This window comes from Elgaria multicarinata, chromosome 1 (assembly GCF_023053635.1).
Source record: "Elgaria multicarinata webbii isolate HBS135686 ecotype San Diego chromosome 1, rElgMul1.1.pri, whole genome shotgun sequence".
NCBI lineage: Eukaryota > Metazoa > Chordata > Lepidosauria > Squamata > Anguidae > Elgaria > Elgaria multicarinata.
In genome coordinates this window covers 163,754,954-163,778,660 of record NC_086171.1, presented here as the reverse complement: position 1 = coordinate 163,778,660, position 23,707 = coordinate 163,754,954, and the positions used below count along the sequence as shown (strand labels likewise).

Genomic DNA, 23,707 nt, shown 5'->3' with positions numbered 1-23,707 from the left:
CTACAGCCTCCCATCTGCAATATATAATAGTCTTAGGTAATAATCATCCTGATTTATCTTACAGGGTTATTGTAAGGATTACAACTAGATAATGAATGTGAAGAGCTTTGAATACTTGATAGGCCTTTATAAAATTAATTGTTGTTGTTGTTGTTGTTGTTGTTGTTATTGTTTACAAGCTCCTTCTCACAATTGCATCTTAATATTTTGTAACTGTCTTATTTGCTTTCATTAATTCAGCCCGGCTGTGAGGAATCATCATATGGCAAACCAAAACACTAAATAAGCAAGAGTCAAGAGTAAGGAATCCTCCATTTTATGGCATTTAATGACCAATCTTCGGTTCAGATCTATCAACGCAGATCAAGTTAGGGAATCTATGGATGGAAATAGCACAACCCAGAGCCTGGCATGCATGTGGTTTTACAATTCTGGGAAAGAATGAGAAATAAGAATATGAAACTCAAGAATACCCAAATGGGATGCTGTTTGGTTTCTGCAACTAATAGAATATAGTCAGGCAATTTCAAAGGAACTCCAATTAGACATTAGTGCAAGAATGCAATGTTTAAACAGCACAAGGCAGATCCCAGAAGGGGAATTTATTTGTTTTGCTTTAAAATTGGAACCTTTGAAAAGGGCAAAAGGCTGCTCATTGTTCTTCCCGTCTTTCTTCAGCCTGTTATTATTTTAAACATATGCAGATATTTCACAAGTTGCAATGAAAGCTGGAGAACAAAGTTGACACTTCCTGAAATGCAAAAGTTCTGGTACATGGATGGCGTGGTGGAACCCCCCAAAAATGCTCTACTTGTCTAAGAGAGTCATTGGCAACTTGTGGCCCCACAGATATTTTGGCCATCAGCTCCAGTCATCCTAGTCAATGCCGAGGAGTGATGGGAATTGTAGGCCAAAAGCTGGGCCACAAGCTGCACATATACATGATACTTGGCCAACACATTTTTGAAAAATCTAGGCCATGGCTAGACCAGGCCTATATCCCGGGATCATCCCTGTGCATCCACATGACGCACAGAGGATCCCAGGAGCAAGGAGGGACGATCCCTCTCTTGGCCCGGGATTTTTCCACGGTCTTGGGATGATCCCGAAACCGTGGAACAGGTGGGTGGGCGTTGTGGCTTGTCCTGGCTCCTAAAGAGCCGGGCATGGACCACAGAGTTCCTCTGTGCCCATCAGGGGTGGGGGAGGGTGAGGGTTGTTGTTGTTGTTGTTGTTTTAAAAAAACTTACCTTGTTTTCGAGCGTTCCTGCACTCATTTCCCTTTTTTAAAAAAAAACCCAAAATGCAGAGAAAATAGTCAAGGACTTACCCTGACTTTTTTCTCCGGAGCAAGGCTAATACAGTGCATCCGCTGTCTATCCTCACTCACAGCGGAGGCATGGCCTGGCAGATGGCGGCTCATGATTGGTCGCCATCCACCCAGACAAAGGGCGGGCCCAGGGAGCCTAATGGCCGCTAGAAAGCCCGTGCCACCCTGCACCAGAGATACCGTCAGGTTTGGCAGCAAAGTGGCGCCAACTCAACACCGTGAAGACAGCCCCTTGGTCTCTCCAGAGCTGCATAATATACATATGTGTGTGTGTGTGTGTGTGTGTGTGTGTGTGTGTGTGTGTGTGTACAAAATCAAACAATTAAAAAGAATTGAATGGAAGATGGGGTGACAGGAAAAGAAACAGCATTTCTTTTCCTTTGACTCTACAATCAAAGGGAGACATAACAGCCAGCTGGCAACCCTACTGGAGAAAAGCATGCTGTTACATGTCTTGTTATGGTAGGACAAGAAAAGCTGTATACACCATATTGCTAAGAATCCATTGGTGGAAGTATTATTATTATTATTATTATTATTATTATTATTATTATTATTATTGAATCAGGAAACAGTCAAAATAAAAATTGTGTTCAGATGTATTATGGATAATCCCACTCTTCTTTAATGAAAAATATAAGATAAGGGCATTAGTTGGAAATTTGAATTACAGGAAAGTTGTAGTTAAAACAAGATTGTGGTGTGTGTGTTTTTAAAAGAAGAAATGGTTCAAAACGGCAAAATCCGTGAGTCTATGGGAAATAACGATAGGACTTTGTTAGAGCATAATGTTCAAATAATAATAATAATAATAATAATAATAATAATAAATTTCTTACCCGCCTCTCCCTTTTTGGATTGAGGTCCAATTAAAATAATTAAAATAAATAAATGAAGAGAACATGGAGTACAAAAAGGAACTTGACTTCCTTGGAAAAGTTACTGCTGAATTTAAAAACTTTCAGAGGCCACTCATCAAAAGTTTAGGATTTATTGTTACAAGAAGAGGTGGCTGTTAAAAAAGAAGAAGCAAAGGTTAAAAATTAAATGGAATAATGACTGTGGGGAGGAAATTAACTGATGAAAGGTGGGAAACCGTATTTACTAATGAGATAAGCTAATAGAAATGGCATAACTAAAGAGAAAATCATTATAAAGTTTTCTATAAATGCTATCTCACCCATTGTTAAGATAAGCAAGTTCAATATGGGTATACCAGATATATGCCAGCGGTGTTCAAGATGAACTGCTGATGACACGCATACGCGGTGGAGTTGTGAGGTGATTCAGGACTATTCGAATGAAGGAGCAGAAATTATTAGAGATACCGTATTTCTTCGATTGTAAGACGCCATCGATTGTAAGACGCACACTAATTTCAGTACCACCAACAGAAGAAAAAAAAGCCCTAAGACACACCCGCGATTCTAAGACGCACCCCATTTTTAGAGATGTTTATATGAGGGGAAAAGTGCATCTTAGAATCGAAGAAATAGGGTAAATCTTCATACTCAATACTTATGTCTCCAATAAGGTTTCTGCTGTTGGATATATAAAAGTTCTGGAGCAAAAGAAACATCAAGGAATGGTTGCCAATTCATTAGTAACAGCAAGAAAGGAGTTCTCTAGCAAATGGAAGACTGCTAAAGGCCATGGATCACCAGGCAGGTTAAAAAGGACTTCGAACATTTTGTATGTGGTTAAAGAAACACATGTGGTAAGATGTAGGCCTAATCTACACCAAGCAGGATATTGCACCGTGAAAACAGTATGAAAGTGGTTTATAGAAGGCGGAAGCCACACTACTGCTTTATAGCAGTATTGAAGTGCACTGACAACTGTTGGGGCCCATTGACACAGACCATATACTGCTTTCATGCTGCTATATCCTGCTTGGTGTAGCTCCTGCCTCTTTCATAGTGCAATATATGGGGTAGATGAGGCCGTAGTGGGAAGAGAGAGGTGGCCAGAGCAGAGCAGGGGAGAGAGCTATAAGGGAAATGAGTATGCCAGCTTTAGGTGTTTGGGTGTGTGTGTTGAGGGGGAAAGGGGGCTTTTGAATCCAACAGATCCAAAGCCTCCCCACATAAATCCTGGCTTGTCCCCTTTTGGTCAGTACTGCCATAGGAACACCGGCAGCTAAGTAGCTTTGGTGTGGAGGTCTCCCACTCTTATGGCAGAGGCTCATGAAGGCTTCCCTCTTTGTGGCTGGAGGAGACTGGAGAGTGTCTGTATGCCCTATTTACTTTGTCCTGGCTATGCAGTGGGGCTGCGTTGTTTATATGATGCAGCTGCCCACATGCAGCCACGATGGGCTATTCCTCCCCAAACTGTGCTTCTTGGAAGTGTGGATTTACTGTGACTTTTCCCTTTGCTGTGAGATCACCACGCTGTTTCTTTGTGCGTCAGTGGTGGCCTCAGTTTGGGTCATGCAAGTGGGCATGGCTGTGGTGGGTCAGGAAAGCACAGGAATGCAGGGTAGGGGGAGGACTTGACAAGCCAAATGGCTGCCGGCGCTGTGCTTTTCCTGGTCAGATAGCCCCCACTCCCTCCTGCTATCTTACTTCATCGTTTCTGCCTTGCAGCAGCAACGTTGCGGGGTTTTGAGGAAATCAGACATCAACGTGGCAGTGTATAGACACCCCCTTGCATTTGCCTAAGGCCCCCCAGGACATCCTTCCAGGGATCATAGGAGTGCAGCCTATGTAAGGTAAAAAGTTATTACGATAATTAAAACCTGCTTGTAATATATTAGAATATACAGTTTAATCATTATGTTCCCTTGGACATATTAGCATTTTGATTGAAATATTGAAGATTCTTCTTGGTAGATTGAAATGTATCCAGTGAATTAATTATCAAGTTTAATTGATACTCCTGCTATTGACATTATTGGTGTTGATGATTTATTTATCCTAGGAGCTGGATTTCCTCCCCACCCACCCCCGAGAAATACGTTCTTTTAAAGAATGGCTTATATTAGATAGAATGGGGATCAGAGTAGCCTTGCTTGCTTTTTGATGTATGGACTTCAGTTCAGTATTTAAATGATAAATACTGACCACATTATGAATTTTGTATGTATCTGTTTATAACCATTTTTTAAAAACACACCTGTAGAATCAATGAAACAATGCCAAAATTTTGACACCCCCCCCCAAAAAAAAGCTTTATTTTAGGACAAAAAGAAGAAGAAAAACAGTGTCAAAGAACACGTGAGAATGTATTTCTTTCATGGTTTCCTTTTGGTGTGCATCGTGTGGAAGTCAATTTCTGGATACAGGCTTTATTTGGGGATATTTCAAGCTACAGTTGCCAAAAAAGAAAAATACTTTCCCACATTAATGAGTAAATGCAATTCTAGGTTTCTGTGTATAATTCAATTTGCCAAATTACATAAAAGCATACAACTGCCTAGTCTTCCTTAGGGTACTCACTGGGGTTAGTTTAATTCTGATTAAAGCATATTTCTTCCTTTAGAACATAAACTTCAATAAGCAGCCTTCAATCAGACCTCACACAGATGTAAATAAGCTCTGGCTTGAAACATGGTTTAATTTATATTTATTTATTTGTAAAGATATTTCGTGCCACTTTTCATCCTTCAAAAGTGATTCAAGCCAGTTTACAACTAGGGCGGTCACTTACACATTGCCAAAAAAAAAAAAAAGAGGAATTGCATCACCAAAAAAAGAGGACAAAAGTTGGCACTAATTTGCATAACATTTGCATATATAATTTAAATAGAAATTCAATACTGTTCACCATAGTGGAGATGACTGACCAGATGACCTGTGTACCTGCTCAGTCTGCTGGCCAGGTGCCAACTGGAGATGGGCAACTTTAAGGCCCCTCCTTGCTCTCCCCTCCCCTCCCCTCCCCTCCCCCTGATGGTTCTTTGAAATTAAAGCAGACTTGGACTGGGTGGCCCATCAAATACAGGACACTGTCCAATAGAGGACTGCTTGCTCTCCAAAACAGAGAATTGTCACCTGGCCACCCTATTTGCAACCAGAAACATACCTCCTAAAACAATAAAATATTTTAAAAAATACTTTAAAAGCAGCATCGAATGTAGCCAATTAACTTACTGCTTAAAAATCCATAAAAGCCTCACACAATAAAAATGCCTTGCCCACCTGCCTAAAAGACATCAATGGCGGGGGGGGGGGGGGCATAGTCAAACCTCTCTTGGGAGAGAATTCCAAAACTGGCGTGCTGTTACTGAAAAAAGAAAAACCCTGCCTCATGCCATTACCAAGTGGCCTCCCTCAGTGGTGAAACACAGAGCAAGTCTACTGATGATGACGAGTGCAAGTGATGGGCAGGTTCACGTGGGAGGACGTAGTTCTTCAGATATCCTGGGGCCAAGCCACTTTGGCTTTATAGGTAATAACAAACTGCTTGAATTGGACCTTGAAACAAACAAGAGCAGTGTAATATAATCCAAATAGTGAGCACCACAAAGTGTTCTGGCTGCCGCATTTTGCACTAATTGCAGTTTTCAGACTTCAAGAGCAGACCCATATCTGCATTACCTTAATCTAAGCTGGATGTAACTAAGGCACACGTAACTGTTCCCATATCTGCCTTCTTTAGGAAGGGACACAAGAGGCACACATCCAAAACTGGGCAAAGTCACTGCTAGCCACTGCAACTATCTGAACAACCAGATAGTTGCTAGGTCCAGCGGGATACCCAAGCTGAAAATGGGGTCCTTCAGAGGGACTTCAATCCCATCCAGAACAGGCCATATTGCCATTCCCAAATTAGCTTTTCTACTGAACACCAGTACTTCTTTCTTGTCTCAATTAAGCCTCAGTTTGTTAGCCCACATACATCCCTCATAAATGGTCACTCACGGAAGTTTGCAGGTCCTTCTCATGACGTTGTCAACCTCCGATGCCTGTCCTACTGTTTTCAAGTGGGAATCTGTCATTTTATAAAACCTTGAAAATGTAGTAATAAATGGAAAATGCACTATAAAACTGCACCATCTGTTGGCAGTAGAATTGAAACATACAGGGAGGGACTTGCAAAAACAAGGGGGAGTGTGTGTATTTTGCCAATCACTAAACCCGCAAAGACTCCAGAAGACAAAGCCCTGATAAGGCTGTGGGATTTTTGCGGAATGTGGAGAAGCCCTTTGAGGATCCACATCTATGATTAAACCAGCTGAGTGAATATAAGAAGAGTCTAGGAATCCACCTTAAAGCAGGAATGCTTTAAGGTGGATTCCTGCATCGAGCAGGGAGTTGGACTCAAAGGCCTTATGGACTCCTTCCAACTCTACTATTCTATGATCAGTTCACAGGCCTGTCTAGTCAAGCATCCTGTTTACCACAGTGGCCAAGCCAGTGCCTGTGGATAGTCCACAAGCAGGACATGAACGCAATAGCACTCTCCTACTCATGTTCCACACTAACTGGTATTGCAGCATAATGCCTCTGATTCCATCAGGACTCTGCAGATCCAAATTAGGAGCTGCCTTACTTACACCATCAGTTCAGTGGTCCATCTAACACAGTATGGCTGGTGGCAGTTTCCCAGTTTCAGGAAACCAGAGGTTGGACTTGGGAGCTTACCCACGAAGAGCACATGCTCCATCCCTGTGTTAGATACTCCCTCGATGTTCTCATACTCTGCTTACTGCAGACATCTGTGATTAGAACTTTTTCCATGCTTAGTTTTTGCCTTTTCTCTATTCCATAATCTATATCTGCACAGGCTGCAGCTGTTGCCTCCAGCACAAATTCTGTCCTACAAAGGGACAAAGCCCGTTGGTATTGGCGCAACATCCTTAACCAGAAAGTGTCTGGAAGGTTCCAGCTTAAGACAAGAGAAAACCATCCCGCCATGACAAGAGCAGTCTTGATCTCTCAAAGGAAAGAATAAGTTCAACTTCTCTTTTGCAGCACTTACATTCTCCCATTTTTACCTACTTCAGAAATCAGGCAGCAAGGCCCCAAACACTGGGCAGATCCAGAGCCAAATAAATGACACATGAAATTATGGTTTTAATGTATCACAGAAAGATCTCCATATGGAGAGGGCTGAGTATTAGGCAGATGAATGGACTGATTGGAGGCCGCACTGTGCAAAGCATCAGTTGAACCCTCTTGTGAAAGATGCATTGTTTGGAACTGTCCAAGGGGCCGGCCAGCCCAACTAAGTCAGGATATCTCTAGACACAGAATGGCTTTCAAAACCACACTATAGCTCAGGGCAAAATTGCTGGGAATGGTTAGAAAGCTGCTCTGTCCTAGGAGAAGTTAGTGCTCCCTGCCCCCCCCCCTTTACTAATGCAGAGTGGAGAAGCCACAGAGCCAGTGGCTCAAGAAGCAAATAGGGGTGCAGGAGCAGGAAGGAAGCCAAGAAAGAAAGTTCCATAGGCAACTGCCTCCCCCTTCCCCAAAAAAGCATTCATAGTTTCCTTGGGAAATGTACTCATCTAGCTGTTTAGCCCACTGAATCTTTTCAGCTCTACTCAGAATGCAAAGCAAAGAGAAAAGGGGAAGGGGGTGGAAAAAACAGGGAGCACTGAAAAGAAGAAAGAGGGCACGAGAAGCAATAGAGTCTAGAAAGAATGTGTGCAAGATGTCAAATGTGTGGCAGAACCAGAGTTTGGTCTACTTGCACAAACCTGCCCATTGTTTTAGGTATCATCTAGTTCGCCTGATTGTGAGGGATAACAATTAATCCTCTTCTAGCAGTTCTATCAAACACCAAAGAGTCTTGGGGCACTTTAAAGATTGGGGCACAAGCTTTGGTGGACTGCAGTCCAAAAAAAGTGCTATTCATCCAACCCCCTTCATGTGTACATCCAACATGTGGAAGGCACGGAAGAACAGGTCCTCCTGGCCCACCACAACATTGCACACCCCACTGGCAACATTGCAACACCCATGCATTCAGCACATTTGAAAGAGGGGCCTAAGAGCAGAGCACTGTATGTGCATAGGCTCTCCATATGATTAAGAACTCTTCACGCTCAAGATTGACAATCATACAGTGTCAACAAGCTCTACATGGGTAGGTCCCCCTCTCAAAATGGGAATCCAGAGAGTGCTGGGGCTACAATTGTACACCCCTTTTAATGGCACACAGAAGCATTTTTTTTTTACCAATTTCCCCCAAACTAGGGATGGTCTTGGAAATGCCATAAAATTCATTCAAAGAGATGGAAGAACAAGACGATGATTTCATTGACTTTAGCCCTTTGTCAGAAGGTGGGGGGACGGACTGCAAAATGCAGAGAGCAGAGGAAAGAGACAACACACCTATGTCAGCCTTTCCTAACCTAAGGTCCCCAAATGTTATCAGACTACAGTTCTCATCAACCCCAATCAGCATGGCCAATTACTGGGGATGATGGGAACTCTAGTCTTAACATTATTTGGGGACCCTAGCTTAGGAAAGGCTGGCCTATGCAAACAAGATCTCTTCTAAGCTAAACTATGTCTGTTACAGCCACTTCAGCAAGTCAATCAATTCCCAGTGGTTTCCATCTGGTTCAATCTGCCATTTGATTACCAAGATACTTTGGATAAGGTTCCCATGAGCAAACCCAGAGAGACATAAATCCTGGATTTAAGAAATTGTGCTTCCCCAATGAAATGTCATGAGATGACCATGTGGGAAATGTGACATTCCCCACTGTGAATAAACAAGCAACAACCAGGACCAGACATCTGACGGGTAAACATTAGAAAAGCTAACAAGTGCATTTGTTGCTAGTGGGTACTTCAGAAAAAGAGCTTTAAACTCTGTACTGAAATTTCACAGCAAAGCATGAAGAGGATACAACCATCTTAGTGTACCAGGTGCAATTCTGGGTTTGCCTCCAACCAGTGGTTTTAAGAAGCTTAAAACAATGGAATGATGGAGCAATTTATAGCTGTGAAGATTTATATTTATACCCTTCACCTCCTGAACTTTCCTTAGAGCAGAGATGCCTGTAAAGGATGATACAATAGGCAGTGGTGCAGCTAGGTTATTTTAGACCCAGAATGTGCCATTTGTCCCTCACCTCAGGCAGCAAAATGTCTTGGGCCAGCCCTATAACCATGATTTGTCATGATGTCTGAACATGAGACAGACAGTGCTTAGTTTTAATCATCTTTTGTCAAAATAAGCTAACTTCAAACCATGGTTTATTATCCTGGTTTGTTCATTGAAGCCATATTTAATCACAGGGCGGATCCGCACGTCGGCCCCAGAGCGCATTTATGCGACTCTAGGGCACCCCAGAAACGATAGTCTGTACTTGCCTGTAAAAAGAAACTAGGAAGAGACGGAGACAGAGCCGCCGCCGCCGCCACCCAGCTCTCCCCGGCCAGCTCAGAGAGCTCTTTTTGAAGAAGGCGGGGGTAAAGAGCTTCTTCCACTGTCCACCCAACCTTCTTCCGCCGAGCTCTCCGTCCCGGTCGAGGAGCCGGCCGGGGAGAGCTGGGCGTCGGCGTCGTTGTCTCCGTCTCTTCCTAGTTTCTTTTTATAGGCAAGTACAGACTATCGTTTCTGGGGTGCCCTAGAGTCGCATAAATGCGCTCTGGGGCCGACGTGCGGATCCGCTGTTGGTCTGTCCTAAATTGGACACAATGACAAACCATGGTTAGTTGAAAACAGAAGCAAATGTTTCCACTCTCCTCCTTGTGGTCACTCTGAAAGAAGAGCAGGGGAGGAGGAACAGGTTTGTACACCTAATGCTAAACTTCAGTCAGCAATTATTAAGCAGGTTGGCAATGCCTTTCAGTCAAATCTGTTCTCTCCATGCAATCAACAACTGCACTCCAAGGAAAGGTGTCATCAGATTGTAGTAGACACACTGATCTCCAGGGTGTTCTCATTCATGAGGCTTAAGTCACCCAGGAAGAGTCTCTCTCACACTATTTATGTGGGCATTTGGATCCTCGTCTTTGCAGAAGCAGAAAAGAGGCATTTGTTCTGTGAATGAGCATTCTTACCGGCGTCAGTTTTCCATTTGTATTATAGACTGATTGAAGCAAGAACATCCCTTGTGAAAACGTCATGTGCAATCCTCATTTCTTTACTGAGGTTTACTAATCAAGATGATTGGGAATTGAGGCAAAGTTGACCAGAGTTAAGCTGAAGCAAAGCGCACCACAAGACAACTCCTTCAGGGCTCTCCTGTTACTGGGTCCCTTTGTCCCTTCTCACCTTCATTCCTAGGAGTGCTGTGATTGAGTGCATGTATGTTCAAGACTAAATGCCTGAAGCAGCCATCAAGCAAGGAGGAGGCAGGACAAAAAATTAAGCTGCATCCACACAGTGAGTGTAAAGCGCCAAGCTGAATTTATGGTAATTCAACCCCATGACTTCATCTTGTATCTGTCTGCATGAAGCGATGCACAGCCAAGAACAAATTATCCATACTTGGAGACAGTACACCTCTCATTACCAGAGGCTGGGGACAAAACGGTAGGATATGGCTATTATTTTTCTGGTGCCTCACGATTTCAGACATAATGCTGGACTTCCATTACAATCCAAAACACACATGCCATGGAGTGCGTCCCACTGAACATAAAGGGATTTATTTCTGAGTAAATATGTATAGGATTGTGTCAATGATGAACTTTTAGCCTAATCCAGCAAGGCAGTATTTATATACTGTATTCAGTCCACCCAGTATTCAGTCCACCCAGGCTGAAATGATTGTAAAAAGCGCAGCCCATGTTTCTGCAAGACGTGGGATATCAGACTGCAAGGGAAAATGGGACCTCCAATATTTGATTTGCACACTTTCCATGGAGATATAACCATGGATAGCACACATGAATTCTTGAAGGAAAGTGCTTTCTGTGTAGAAACTAAAGTTTGAATGGACCCAAATAGTATGATACTATACTCAGAAGTCCTACTGAGCACAACAGGATTTGCTTCTAAGCAAGTGTATGCAGAGTTGCAGTCTGCAGCCCAATCCTATACATGTTTACTCACCATGTTCAGTGGGGCCACTTAGGCTGTTTCTACACCTGCCTTTCCCCCTGGGTTCGCCCCTGTGCATCCAAATGACACACAAGGGATCCCGGGAGCAGGCAGGGACGATCCCTCCATTGGCCTGGGATAATTCTTAGATGTAGAAAGGGCCTTACTCTCTGGTACATATGCATAGGATTGCAGCCTTAGAACCAAACTAGTTATTACATGCAGATATGTGTGAGCTGGCCTAATAAAGGCATTACCTCATACGGATTTTGGAAGTTACTCCAACAGTCCTTTTTAAAACAACAAAAGCCACTTTCGGTGGAAAGAGAAAAATGGTTGAGGGGAGGGTTGCTTCACCTTTCCCTAATCCAAAACCTCCCCCTGCAGTTTTCCCCCTATGGAGTTCCAAATGCAGGAAAACATTCATTTAGAACTTCATAGGCAAGAAGCTGCTGCTCAGGGCGGGTGGAGGGAGGGAGAGGTGGGGCAAAGGTTAAGCACCCACCAATTCTCCAAGACCACAATTACCCACCCGCAACCTGAAGCACTTCTAAAGCAGGAAAAGCTGCTATCAGGGTGAAGTTGGTCATTGGTGCATATTTTTTAACATACACAGAAATTCTGAAGGCTATAGTTATCAGTTCAGAATTGCTATCTGAGTCGGTGATCACGAAAATCCAGGCTGTGCATATGCTGTAATTTCATGCAAGTTCAGAAAAGCTCGCAGAATTCAGCTTCCTAAGAAATGCAGCCTTTTGTTGCTTTGCAAAGGAACTTTCTTATGGGTTCCTCTTTATGACTGCAAAAAGATGCTTGAAAATGTAAGAAGTACCTGGGAAATGTTCAGAAGCCAGAGGAGTTCCCAAAGTTTCCAGTAGTCAAGAGGCCAAGGCTTAAATTCCCACCGAAAGACTAACAAAAGCAGCCTTGCACAGGGAATGGGAGAAATGTAACTGTGCAGAATTGATACAAGTTGCAGAATTCTATTCTTGTTGCAGAATTTGATTTTGCTAGAGTACACACACAGCTCTGGCCCATCTCTTCCTTAGGTGAGGAATGGCTTGTAGGAAAGTATAACTCATGGTTGCTAGACTGGTTTACATTTGTTACTAGAAATGTAAAGAGATACAGTACCTTCAATACAAGAATGGCTGGGAAAATTGTAAAGTTTTTTATTAATTAAATAATTAATGGCATTCGGCGAATCCTCAAATGCATTTGAACATGATAATGACATATGGAGCCCAGTAGTTGTTTTTAATAAAGAACTCTTTGTCACTGGATTATAGAGGGTAATAAAATTATTTTAAAAAAAGAATTCATGAGCCAGTGGTGAAAGTGGAGATAGTGGATGGAGTGCGAGACCTTTATGGGGAAGATCAAGAGTTCAGTCTTCTAGGTCATGATATTCAGTGGGTGGCCTATCAGAGTGATTCCTTGCATATCTCATTCATTATATTTAATCCCCATAAATCACACAATTCTACTGGAGTGGTTCACCTATGCTGCATGTGAATGATAGCAGTCATAGGGACAGCACTGTCTACCCACATCTCTCTGTAGGCAGCGGTAAGCAACTTCTCCCATGCCACATCATCCCTGTTGGAGTGAAACAGGGGGACGTGTTCTCTGCACATTCAGTTTAGAGCACCAACCCTGAAGGCACAGAGACGGCCCTGCACACCTTGACCATCACAACATGATGGTGATAAATTTGAAGCATTCTTTAAGGCAGTGTGATTCTTTGGGATATAGGAGGGGGAGAGAAGAGAAGAGCTCAAGTAGAATATTCTTTATGTATGGATAGAGATGTTGGAGAAATCTGCAACAGATTAAAATGAGTTTGGATTTCTATCAATCCACCCTGTGGATTTTGCATCATACTGGCTTTTTCCAAGTCATGCTGATTCCACAGACCTATGGAGCATTAAAAAAAAGTGTGTATGTGTGTGTGTGTGGGAGATTTGTGCACATTTGCTCTAATTTCGACTGGCACTGATGCACACTTGCATTAATGCGCATTAACAAAAGTGGAATGAAATTCGTGTACATCCCTAAAAAAAATAAGTCTGAAACCATCAATGAGCAAAAGACACCTGAAAATCCACGAAACAGAGCTAGAATGGATTTAACAAAATCTGTACGTCCCTACCTGTGGCCACAATTTAAAGCTGATTCACACAGCCATCATGTTCTTTGCAGCCTACCTGACATGTTGTTCATGGCAACCTTGCAGGGCTGGCTCTAACATGAAGCAGAGTGAGGCAACTGCTTTGGGTTGCAGATGCTGGAGGGCAGCAGTTGCCTCGACCATCCTACCATTCCCTTCTCTTGGAGTACAGAGCTGTGTGCACACAGCCTGTCCTGCACCCTCTAAGCTAGCCTACTGACTTGGTTGTGGTGGAGGACATACCCCATTACCAGTGTTAAGGTCAGATTCAACTGCCAGTCCAGTTGATTTCATGGAATAGAGAGGGTGCCATCTCGTCCTTTGCCTCAGGCAGCAAAATGCCTGAGGCCCTCCAACCTTGTTACTAGCTACAAAAACTGCCAGTGACTTAACGTGGTGAAAGAGCCAGAAAGCATACTTTGTCATGAGCGTGGAGGGGAAGGGAGCCACTGCAAGAAGGGTGGTCATGTGCATCAGCCCTCAGATGACAAGCAGGCATGTCATTTGAAGCAGTCACCGGATCACTTCACACCACTGGGAAAGAGGAAACTGCACCACTGGTCCATCTAGCTCAGTGTTGTTGACACTGATTAGCACAGGCTCTCCAAGGTTTCAGGCAAGATTCTTTCTCAGACTTACCCGGAGAAGCCAGGGATTGAACCTGGGACCATCTGCTTGATCAACATGTGCTCTGCCACAGAGCCACAGTGCAAGCGCTCCACACACACACACACACTTTCAAGTCCTGATTTTCAATGCTTTTTAAGGCACCACAGAGCTGGTGTAGCACACATTTTAAGAACACAAACTGTGATCTAGGACAGCTTTCCCAAACCTGGTGCCCTCCATAGCCATGGAGGCTGGTAATGATGGGAGTTTCAATCCAACATATCTGGACCGAACCATGTTGAGGAGGCTGACCTAGAAAGTCTGGTTGAAATTCAACTTTCCACCCAGCCTAAATTCATTGGGCAGGCCTTAGCCGAGTCACTCTTGCTCGGACTCAGTATTAGGACTCAGGAAACCCAAGTTCAAATTTCCACTCAGCCATAAAGTTCACTGGGTGACTGTGGGCCACCCTTTACCCCTTGACCTAACCCATTTCACAGGGTCAATGGGGGGAGAAAAAAATAGGCTGGCCATGTATGTCACCTTGAGCTCTGGGAAAAAAAAACAGAATATAGAGGAATGGTGTGGCAGTACAAAATGTATGGAGGTCAGCAGGTTGGAGAAGGCTGGTCTCTATTTTATTTATTAAATTTATTTCCTCTATAAACTGTTTTTCCTCCTCCAGAGCTCAAGTGGAGATTTGCCGAAGGCCTTCACAAGGAATTCATGCAGGGAAGAGACTTGAACTTCAATCAGACTTTCGAGATCTGCCTTCCCCAACATGTTGTACTACAACACCAGTCATTCCTGACCATTGGCCCATGGCTAGAGTGGATGAGAGCTATAGTCCAACACAGGTTGGGAAAGGCTGATAAAAAACTACCATCTTGGGTTCTTGCCTGAAACCAAACCTACATATGTGTAGGTGAAAAAATCAAGTATTTGTTTCCTCCTTGCCCCAGTTTTCCCCTTCCTGTTTTCTTCCCCGTTTCCAATGTTAGACTGTATGCTCCTTGGGGCAGGGACCTGTCCTCTTGTGCTCTGTAAAAAGCCATGATGGTGCTATATAAAGAAAAATAGCGGTTAAAGCAGGTCTAGAGAAGAGCTCCATCAAGTTGCAAAGTTATGACTGTGGAAAGCTGGCAGAAAATCCATTTTGAAAATGTGGGGCTTGAGGACTGCACAGCACCACACACATCCCAACCCAGCCCACATTCCCACATCTTAAACCAGTAGCCTCCAGCCTCAGCTCCAGCAAGGGGCACCTCTGCCGTTGCCGCTCCGAACCCCAGATACAGTTTGTGTCCAGGCTTGCTCCAAAAATGGTGGAATGCCCCCTCCTGACTTCATTGCAGGCTGCAGCCCCTTTCCCCCATCCCAGTCCTAAAGCCCGAAGCAGGATCTGTGGAAAGGATTAGGTAGAACAAAGGAGAAAGCTCTTTCCTGGCTACAGCCTAGGTCTAGAGGATGTTATTAAATTTAATATGATCAGGGCTCAGAGAGGGGCGGGGAAGGAGGCCGAATCCCACAAGGCGCAGGCCCAGAGCCAACGACACACGTCTGAAGGAAGACCTAAGTTCTTGGGCGAAACTCGGGGCCTCCCCACCCCCACCACTGCCGCCTCAGCCAGCCCCCAAAGCCTGCAACGAAGCGCAGGCAGAAACAAACACAAGCCCTCTTCCCCGCCTTGTAAAGCGTTCACGTCCTGCAAAAGAGCGGGGCTTGGGAGGGCGAAGGGAATGGTCGGTTTGGGCTGGGAGGGGAGGCGGAGACCCCCGCAAGCCCCCAGCAAACGTGCTCTCGTGAACGCCGGAGAGAGAAAGAGCGAGAGCGAGAGCGGTGGGTGGGATGAGCGCAAGGAAGAGCCAAGGCGCGGTGGGATTCGAGCGTCGAACTCTGCAAACTTCTAATAGGGAAGAAAAGTTTCAACGTTTGCGTGCGTGTGAAAAACAACCACCACTACCACCTCAACTTTCCAAAGCACACATGCTGGGCCAGCGCCTCAGCTGGTGATGGGGCTGAAACCAGAGCGTCCTTCCGTCGGTTACTGCGGGGGAGGGGGGCGGTTGGATGGATCTGCCACCGCGCCAGACCCTGTGTGTGTGTGTGTGAGTGCGAGAGAGCGAGCGCGCGTGTGCGGGCCAGCTGGCACGGATTACAGGAGCTTTATAGAACTTCATACATACACGCAAAGTTTGGCGGGGTGGGGGGGGGGAGGAGGAGAAAGAAAAGGCAGCCTCTCCCCCTCGCTGGGGTTTCCTGTTTTATAGCCCTTAAGAATCAGGCCCGCAGTTACACACGCACACCGATCCACGATCCTCTTTGCAAAATTATGGAAAAACGTAAAACAATTTCCAAAAGAAAAAAGAGCGAGGCACTTTAAAACAAAGAAATAAATACATGCAGAAACGCCCCGAAGTTTTCGGTAATCGGAGTTGCCCGTGCTAACTTACCTGTGCTGGGGGATGGGAAAGGCGCCGGATCCACCTGGGGGGCTCCATCGAGCGGGTCAGAAGAACGGCTGGGGAGCCCGTTTCTCACCTGGGACATCGGATTGAGCCCTGCGAGAGACGCCGCCGCCGCCGCCGCCACGCACGGAGGAAAATCACGCACCGAGAGAAAGGGAGGAGAAGCTCATTGAAGGCGCTCCCTCAACCGACGGCCCACAAGGCGCTCTCTCCCATGGGGATGAATCAGCCGTTGAGGTGGAGAAATCGCACCGCACCAGCCCTGGCTTTCTAAAGTCTCTCGCCCCAAAACTTGCCCCGAAGGCCGTTCCGTTCGCCAAAGGAATCCCAGCCCGACCCAAACTTCTCTAGACACCTTCCCGTCCTTTAGCAGCCCCCTGGCGAAGCCCTGCAGTCCCGCCACCTCTCTCCAAACCCACCCACCCCCGTCACCAGATGAGGTTTGGTTTGGTTTTAAAAATGGGTGGGAGGGGACTTACTTCGGGGTGAATCTTCAACAGCGCTCCCACAAGCCGAGTGTCATCTTATTGTCTTCTCCATGTGAAACTCTCTCCACCTCCCCTGGTCTTCAGCCCTCTTTAAACGGGGCTTAAAGTACCAAAAAAAAAGCTCCGCTCCCCTCGCACTTACTACGACTACTTCATAAAAGTAAGAAATGTGAGAGCTGGGGAGACGCGCCGGACTTGCTTTATCTCGGCAGTTCGTCCTTTATGGCAATGTTTGGTTACAAAGGGACAAGTTTTTGCCTTCCCCCCTCAGCCCGTTCAGCTCTGCCTCCAGCCTCTTACACAGGAAATTGCATTCAGCCTTGATTACTCAGTTTCCTTGAAGCAAGAGATATTTGGAGTTCATACAACCTATAATAAGTTGCTTGGCGCGAAGGTTTGTGTGTGTGTTTGGAAAGCAGCAAGAGTAAACACACGCTGGCGCGCACCGCACACTCGCACACCAAATCCCACAAACCCACTTTAGCAAAGTCGAGAGAAAAAAAAGAGGTTGGGGGACGGGCAAAGTGGAGTGAAACTGATTCGCATTCCCGTGAGTGGAGTAGGAGAAACAACGTCTCCAAATTTACATGTGGCCAATCTGAAAAACCGCTGAGAGATTCTATTATATTCAGCGGTATATAAATGTTAGAAATAAATACAATTAAAATTAAAAGTCAACGTTTGTGTCAAATTTGGGGTGAGGGGGGAGCAGCCCTTGTGAATATAAACGACGACAGAAGATGCAATGGTGCTGAATCCAGGTGATAAAGAAGGGACTTTGCAAAAGATGTTTCAAGAGATGAAAATAACCCCTGGTGTGTGCTTTACTTTTGAAGAGTAGACATGGGTGATGCAAAGAGGACACATGAGACCACACTTCCTAAAGGTGTCTGCAATATCAGAGTCCTAGAGAAAAGGGCTCCGGGTTATTACCAGTTGCTCCAATTACCCTATCTTTCTTCTTATTCTAATATACTAACATGATATATGTTACGTGATACATGTTAGTATGATACAGTGTATCATACTAACACTGTTTTTGCTGCACTTAGAGCATTATTGCACGCTCATTACTGGGCATTCACGGATTCTGGCAGGTCCTATTCATGATGTCGTCCGCCTCCCGTGTGTCTCCTGCCCCATCTAGCCCCAGTAAATCTGATTTTATTTTTAGAGACGGAACTTGCCACTATCTCCTCCTGTGTGCAGGAGAAGTGTTGTGATAAAAATGGCCCACTGAATGGGCCACATGGACATTGTTTACTTCCTCTTTCTTCTCTGTGAGAAAGAGGAATTATTGAGCAACAAAAGCGGGAGCAGAGAAGTGACGGTAGGGAACTGTTATTTTCCCCTGCCTGATGGAGCTCTTTGGGTTTAAGTTAGAGCGCGACATAGCAAACTACACATGGAATACTATCTAAAGTTCTGGTCACTACACAAGGATATTGTAGAGTTAGAAAAGATTCAGAAATCTTTGGGCTGGAGCAACCCCCCCCACACACACACAATGAGAACTTTTCAGCTTAAAAATATAGTGAGTAAGGGAGGAAATTATAGAGATGTATAAAATTATGCATAATATGGGGAAAGTGGGTAGAGAGAGGATTTTCTCTCTCTCATAATACAAATACTTGGGTTTTTCCAATGAAGCTGAATGGTGAGAAATTCAGGGCAGATAAAAGGAAGTACTTCTTCTGAGAGTGCATAGTTAAACTTCAAAATTCACTACTACAAGATGTAGAGCCAGCTTGGGTAGCTTTAAAGGGGAATTAGAGAAATTCATGGAGGCTAAGGTTATCAGTGGCTACTAGTCACAATGGCTATATATTATTTCCAGTACTAGAAGCAACATGCTTCTGAATACCAGTTGATGGGGAACATGAGCAAGAGGGTGCTATTGGGCACATGTTCAGCTTGTGGGCTTCCCATAAGCATCTGGTTGGCCAATGTGGTTACAAAACGCTGCACTAGATGGACCTGTGGTCTGATCCAGCATGGCTATTCTTATGAAATCATCACTTTATTGCATAGCCAATGCCCATGACAAGACATAACAGTGTGATTCTATTTAGCATTATTTTACTGGTTAGGACTCGGAACACTGCATCCAATTTGTTGTAACCATGTTCTAAGGCTGGAGCAGACAATAGCTTTTTCAGTGAGTCGAAGGTGTTTTGAGAGATGTATTCATGTTCCCATTTTTGCCTCTGCTGAACATGTGTTGCTTGAAAAGCACTGCTTATTTCAAAGGTACAACCACCTCAGCAGCACGGACCCAACAGCAGCATCTCCTTCCCAGGAGGGGACTGCTGAGCCAATCAGCGCAATGATGGGGTGGGACCAAAGAGGCAGACCTGGCAAAGTGAGATCTCTCCATTGTTCTGCCTCCAGTTCAGTCTCAGGCAGTCCTCCCATGCGGCTCCAGGATTGCAGTTGCTGGCTTCCCCACCCACCCACTACTGGTAACTCTATTGTAAATAAGTTGATCTGGACTATCAGTATATTCTGTGTGGATGCTTCATTTTATAACATTTGTCACAACTTACATAGGCATGATAGGCATTGGGCTGGATCCATTGGTGAGGGGGAGTGGGATTGGCCTCCCTGCTCCCTCACAGTGAGGATTCCCATGAGGGATCTCGGGGACGTGGCGCCAAGACTAGAGCAACATGGGGGCTGCAATCTGACCACATCCAGGGAGGTGGAAAGGGGTTCACATTAGCGGTCCATGCCGTGCCGTGTCCCTGGCCCTACCATCCACCATCAGTGCCCCTGGCATGCGGGCCAGGAAAGGGAATAGGTCAGCAGGCATGCTTATCGATTACAGGATCCATGCCCTATGCTGCTGCCATGCCTATTCAAGTGAGTCAATAAAGTTGTGGCCAATTTATTACCCAGTTATGCCTGTGTGTCTAATTTGCTCTCATCCCTTCGCCAACTGGACCCCATAAGCGCTGCTCTCACAAGTGGCCCGATTGCTCAGTGATTGCACTGGAGTTTGTTATAGACCAACAATGAGTAGCATTGAGAGTTGTCTTTCAACACATCTGGAGGAAACCAGATGGGAGAGGTTGCACTGCAGAAAGAAGGGATGTAGTTGGTCCAAGGGCTGCTAATGCCACAGAAAGCACACTTTCCAGTGGCATGATTCCATAGAGGCATACAGGAAGCTAATAAGAGATGCAAGGAGCAACACCAATGTGTGTGTCCTTGGCCAATGTGCATTCCGTTGGCTTCAGCACTGAGAATGTACTTATTCTACAGCAACCTTGTGCCCTCCAAATGTGTGGGACTATGAGCTCCATCACACCTTGGAAGAAACGCTGGCTATTCAGTTACTTCCTGTTTTCAAACAGGAAGTAAACAAGGTGCTCGAGGGCCATTCAGTCCCTCGTGAACACGCTGCTTCTCCCACACACAGCAGGAGAGAGCAGCAACTTTGGTTAAAAAATATTTTGTACTTTTTCTGGTTTTTCTTGCCATGCAAGGAAGACCAGGAAGGCGTGCGAGAGGCAGACAACGTCATGTGAGGGACCTCCGAAGAATCTGTGAGTGCCCAGTAATGAACGTGCAATAAAATGCTCGTCGGATGGAGCCATACATCTCCCATGCTGGCTGGAGGAGGCCGGGAGTTGTAATCCATCACATCTGGGGGGACACCAGATTGAGGAACGCTGCTCTGCAGTTTGTTTGTTTCCCCCTAGCGGCTTTAAAGAGTCAAACTCTGGCCAAATTTTAGAGAAACAGAGTGTTCATCCCACACTGTACGACTCCAGCCTCTCATGGCCACCAAAAAGATCCTGCCAGTTTTCCCCACAAGGTCTCATTGACCAGCTATGACAGAAGCTGGCATGGCTTGCGACACCCAGCGAGCCAGGCTGCAAGTATGTCTCCCTGGGCGTGCCTTGGATTTCCTGACTACTAGGCAGTGCGGCTGTGAATCACCCTCCAAGTGTGTCAGCACAGCCGTTTTGGCAGCCGCTCCTCCTTGTTTATTTACCTGTTGGCCCTGTGTGGCTGATGCATTTTCACATGTATGTTTTTTGGTAAATCTCCCCGTTTTCTCCTGCCTCTGTTTCTGCAGCTGGTTGGGTGGGCTGTTTGTAGAAGGGCTTGGCCTTGTAGGGCATATCTGAACCCTGTCCCCACTTCCCGCTTCATCTTTCTAGTGCGCAGCTGGGAATTCTGGCCTTTTCACCCCACCCACCTTTCTGCCTGCTCTTCAGTGCCTCTACAGATGGGAGGTGGCCCAAGTCCACAAGAATGAAAGCAGTGACTTTGATGATGAAATGCTGGCTCATCTCTTTCATCCATCTATTAAGATTCATGCTCACAGGCAGGTGATGTGATAGAGTTGATTGTTCTTTATTTATTCTAAAAGAAAAAGAGAGGGTGTTTTAATCTCCCCCCACATCTTTGCTTATAATGATGGGAAGTTAAGAGAGCACCTTTCATGTGAAATTCCATAACCACTAATTAAGCCTGCTGGCCCCATTGCAAGGGAGGGCAGAGCTGTCAGTCCAGTTTTACAGATGGATAAGATGAAGCACAGGAAAACTAACTGGGTTGCCCAAAGTCATGCATGAAATTTCTGGCAAGTCTGGGAGTGAGCGAAAGAGTTCATTTTTGAGAACACATTATTCAGATGAGTTGCTCCTTAGCACCATTTATGCACTCGGGGTGGTTTCCAGCCTGCAAAGGCACCCATTTCCCCACCACATGAGCAAGCAGTCTTCCCCAATCAGGTGAGCTCCAGACTTGTTAGACTACAAATCAATCCCTCCCAGTCAGCATCTATCAGGAATGGCAGTTATCTCACATGATTTCACCCAGAACATATATTACAATTATTTAATTTCTACAGAACTTTGTGGCCTTATATATCAAAGCACAGAATAAAAAAAAAACATATTTAGATTAATAAATACACATCATAAAACAGAGGTGTTATTCATTTTGGCCGGAAGTCAGATTAGTGCTCTATTTGAAGCCTATGCCAGAGATATGAGTAGATTTGCAGTGGGATTGAGTTCCACAGGCAGGGTCCCAGCACAGAGACCATCTAAGTCAGGGGTGGGCAACCTGTGCTTTTCCAGATGTTTTGGATTACAACTTCCATCATCCCTTGCCATTGGCTATGCTGGCTGCAACTGATGGGAGTTATCTGGAGGGCCACAGGTGCTCACCTCTGAACAAAAAAAGTATTTAGGCTGTCCTTTCCTAAATTACAGGAAGTCCCTGGGGCTTTAGCAAAGGTGCAGAGTTCTTACTTATTTTGTAAAACACATGCAGTCATGGCCATGTCTTCCCTCTATCCCACCTGCAGCAAAAAAAAGGTCTGATCTGTGAAAAGAAGGATGTGGTGGAGCATGGAGGTAGTGGTAATTACCCAGCTACCTGTGTCCCAAGAAAGAGAATTATAAAAGTGTGGCTGCTTCGTCTTCAAAGAACTAGGAAACCCCATCTCCTATGGTCATGGCTCCATGTGTTTTGCAAAAGAAGTAAGAAGTCTGCACCTTTGCTATAGGCCCAGAGACATCCTCCCAGAAAATTACAGGCTAAATATTTTTTTAAATTGTGTGACAGATCTATACCCAACCAAATATTTTTTGAACTGATGTCCAAAGTTATTTCCTGTTCACCTCTCTGAGTTGCCACTGATTTCTTCCATTGATACAAAATATTTCCCCCAAACTTTGGATCCAAATAATTTCCTAAAGATGTTACAATATTTCCCATTTCATCAAAATATTCCAGACTGATCTGATTTCATCTTAATAAGGCCGGATATGTCTAACTGTGCCCTGGCTTTGAGCCTACGAATTATGTTATTTTACCCCCACATGATTACCTTTTTATAAACACACATATGCACGCACACATGTACCCTATCATGGATTACATCTGAGGCATCTGCTACTTTTGTCCCATCATTCATTCCCAAATTTATGCCCTGCAAAGGAAAGCACAAACCCTCTTCCCCCTGAAGGCACAGAGTTGCTTAGTGTCTCCATCACTAAAGAATGAGGAGTTTGTAGAAGGACAAGCTGCAGCAGGAGCAGACAACGCAATGGCTTTGTCATTTATTCACACACCTCAGATTTGGGGGTGGGGATACATCTGTGAGGAATCAAAAATGTGAAGGAATGCCAACTATATCCTCCACCATAAGATATATTTGAGCAAAGCTCTAATGTATGTTTGTTGTTTCCCTTCAGTGTTGTGGAAGGCTGGCCTGTGACATTAACACCTTCGTTCAACCCTCTTATTTCCAATGGATTTCCCCTCATAAAAGTCATCCTTGTTGAGCCAGAGGTATATCATTTTGCCACATTAGAGAAGAGGCACTAAATGGGAGGAAGTGGATAAATCAGTCACTGAGAGGAAAGTATATGAAGACAGAACAAGCCAGTGTAGACTGAACAAACTTTCAAGTCAGCTAGTTGCTGCACTGCTGGGTTGTGCTAGACTGAGAAAATAGTAGGCCCTGGTAAGTTTTTAGCCTGGTCCTCTTGTGGAAGACCAAAGGAGGGACATAGAGTACTCAGGCCAGAATGTCCTACATGAGTAGTTTCCAGGTGACCGGAGAGAGCCAGTAGTCCAGTAGCCACTGACACATGCTGCCCTTGCAACAGTTTCACAGTCACAGCCACTTCAAACATGGGAGGAAAATAGATTATGGCTCTGAACTGAA

The 23,707-nt window shown here is 44.9% G+C and overlaps 1 protein-coding gene across 1 annotated transcript in view; it reads right to left on the bottom strand.

The window, feature by feature from the left end:
* MDFI (MyoD family inhibitor) overlaps window positions 1–16,641 on the bottom strand; it is a 52,068-nt gene extending 35,427 nt beyond the window's left edge. Inside the window, exon 1 of the mRNA XM_063119157.1 lies at window positions 16,511–16,641. Coding sequence (XP_062975227.1) covers window positions 16,511–16,607 — 97 coding nt within the window. The 5' untranslated portion in view covers window positions 16,608–16,641. The remainder of the gene's footprint in view (window positions 1–16,510) is intronic.
* Window positions 16,642–23,707: the final 7,066 nt, after the last annotated feature.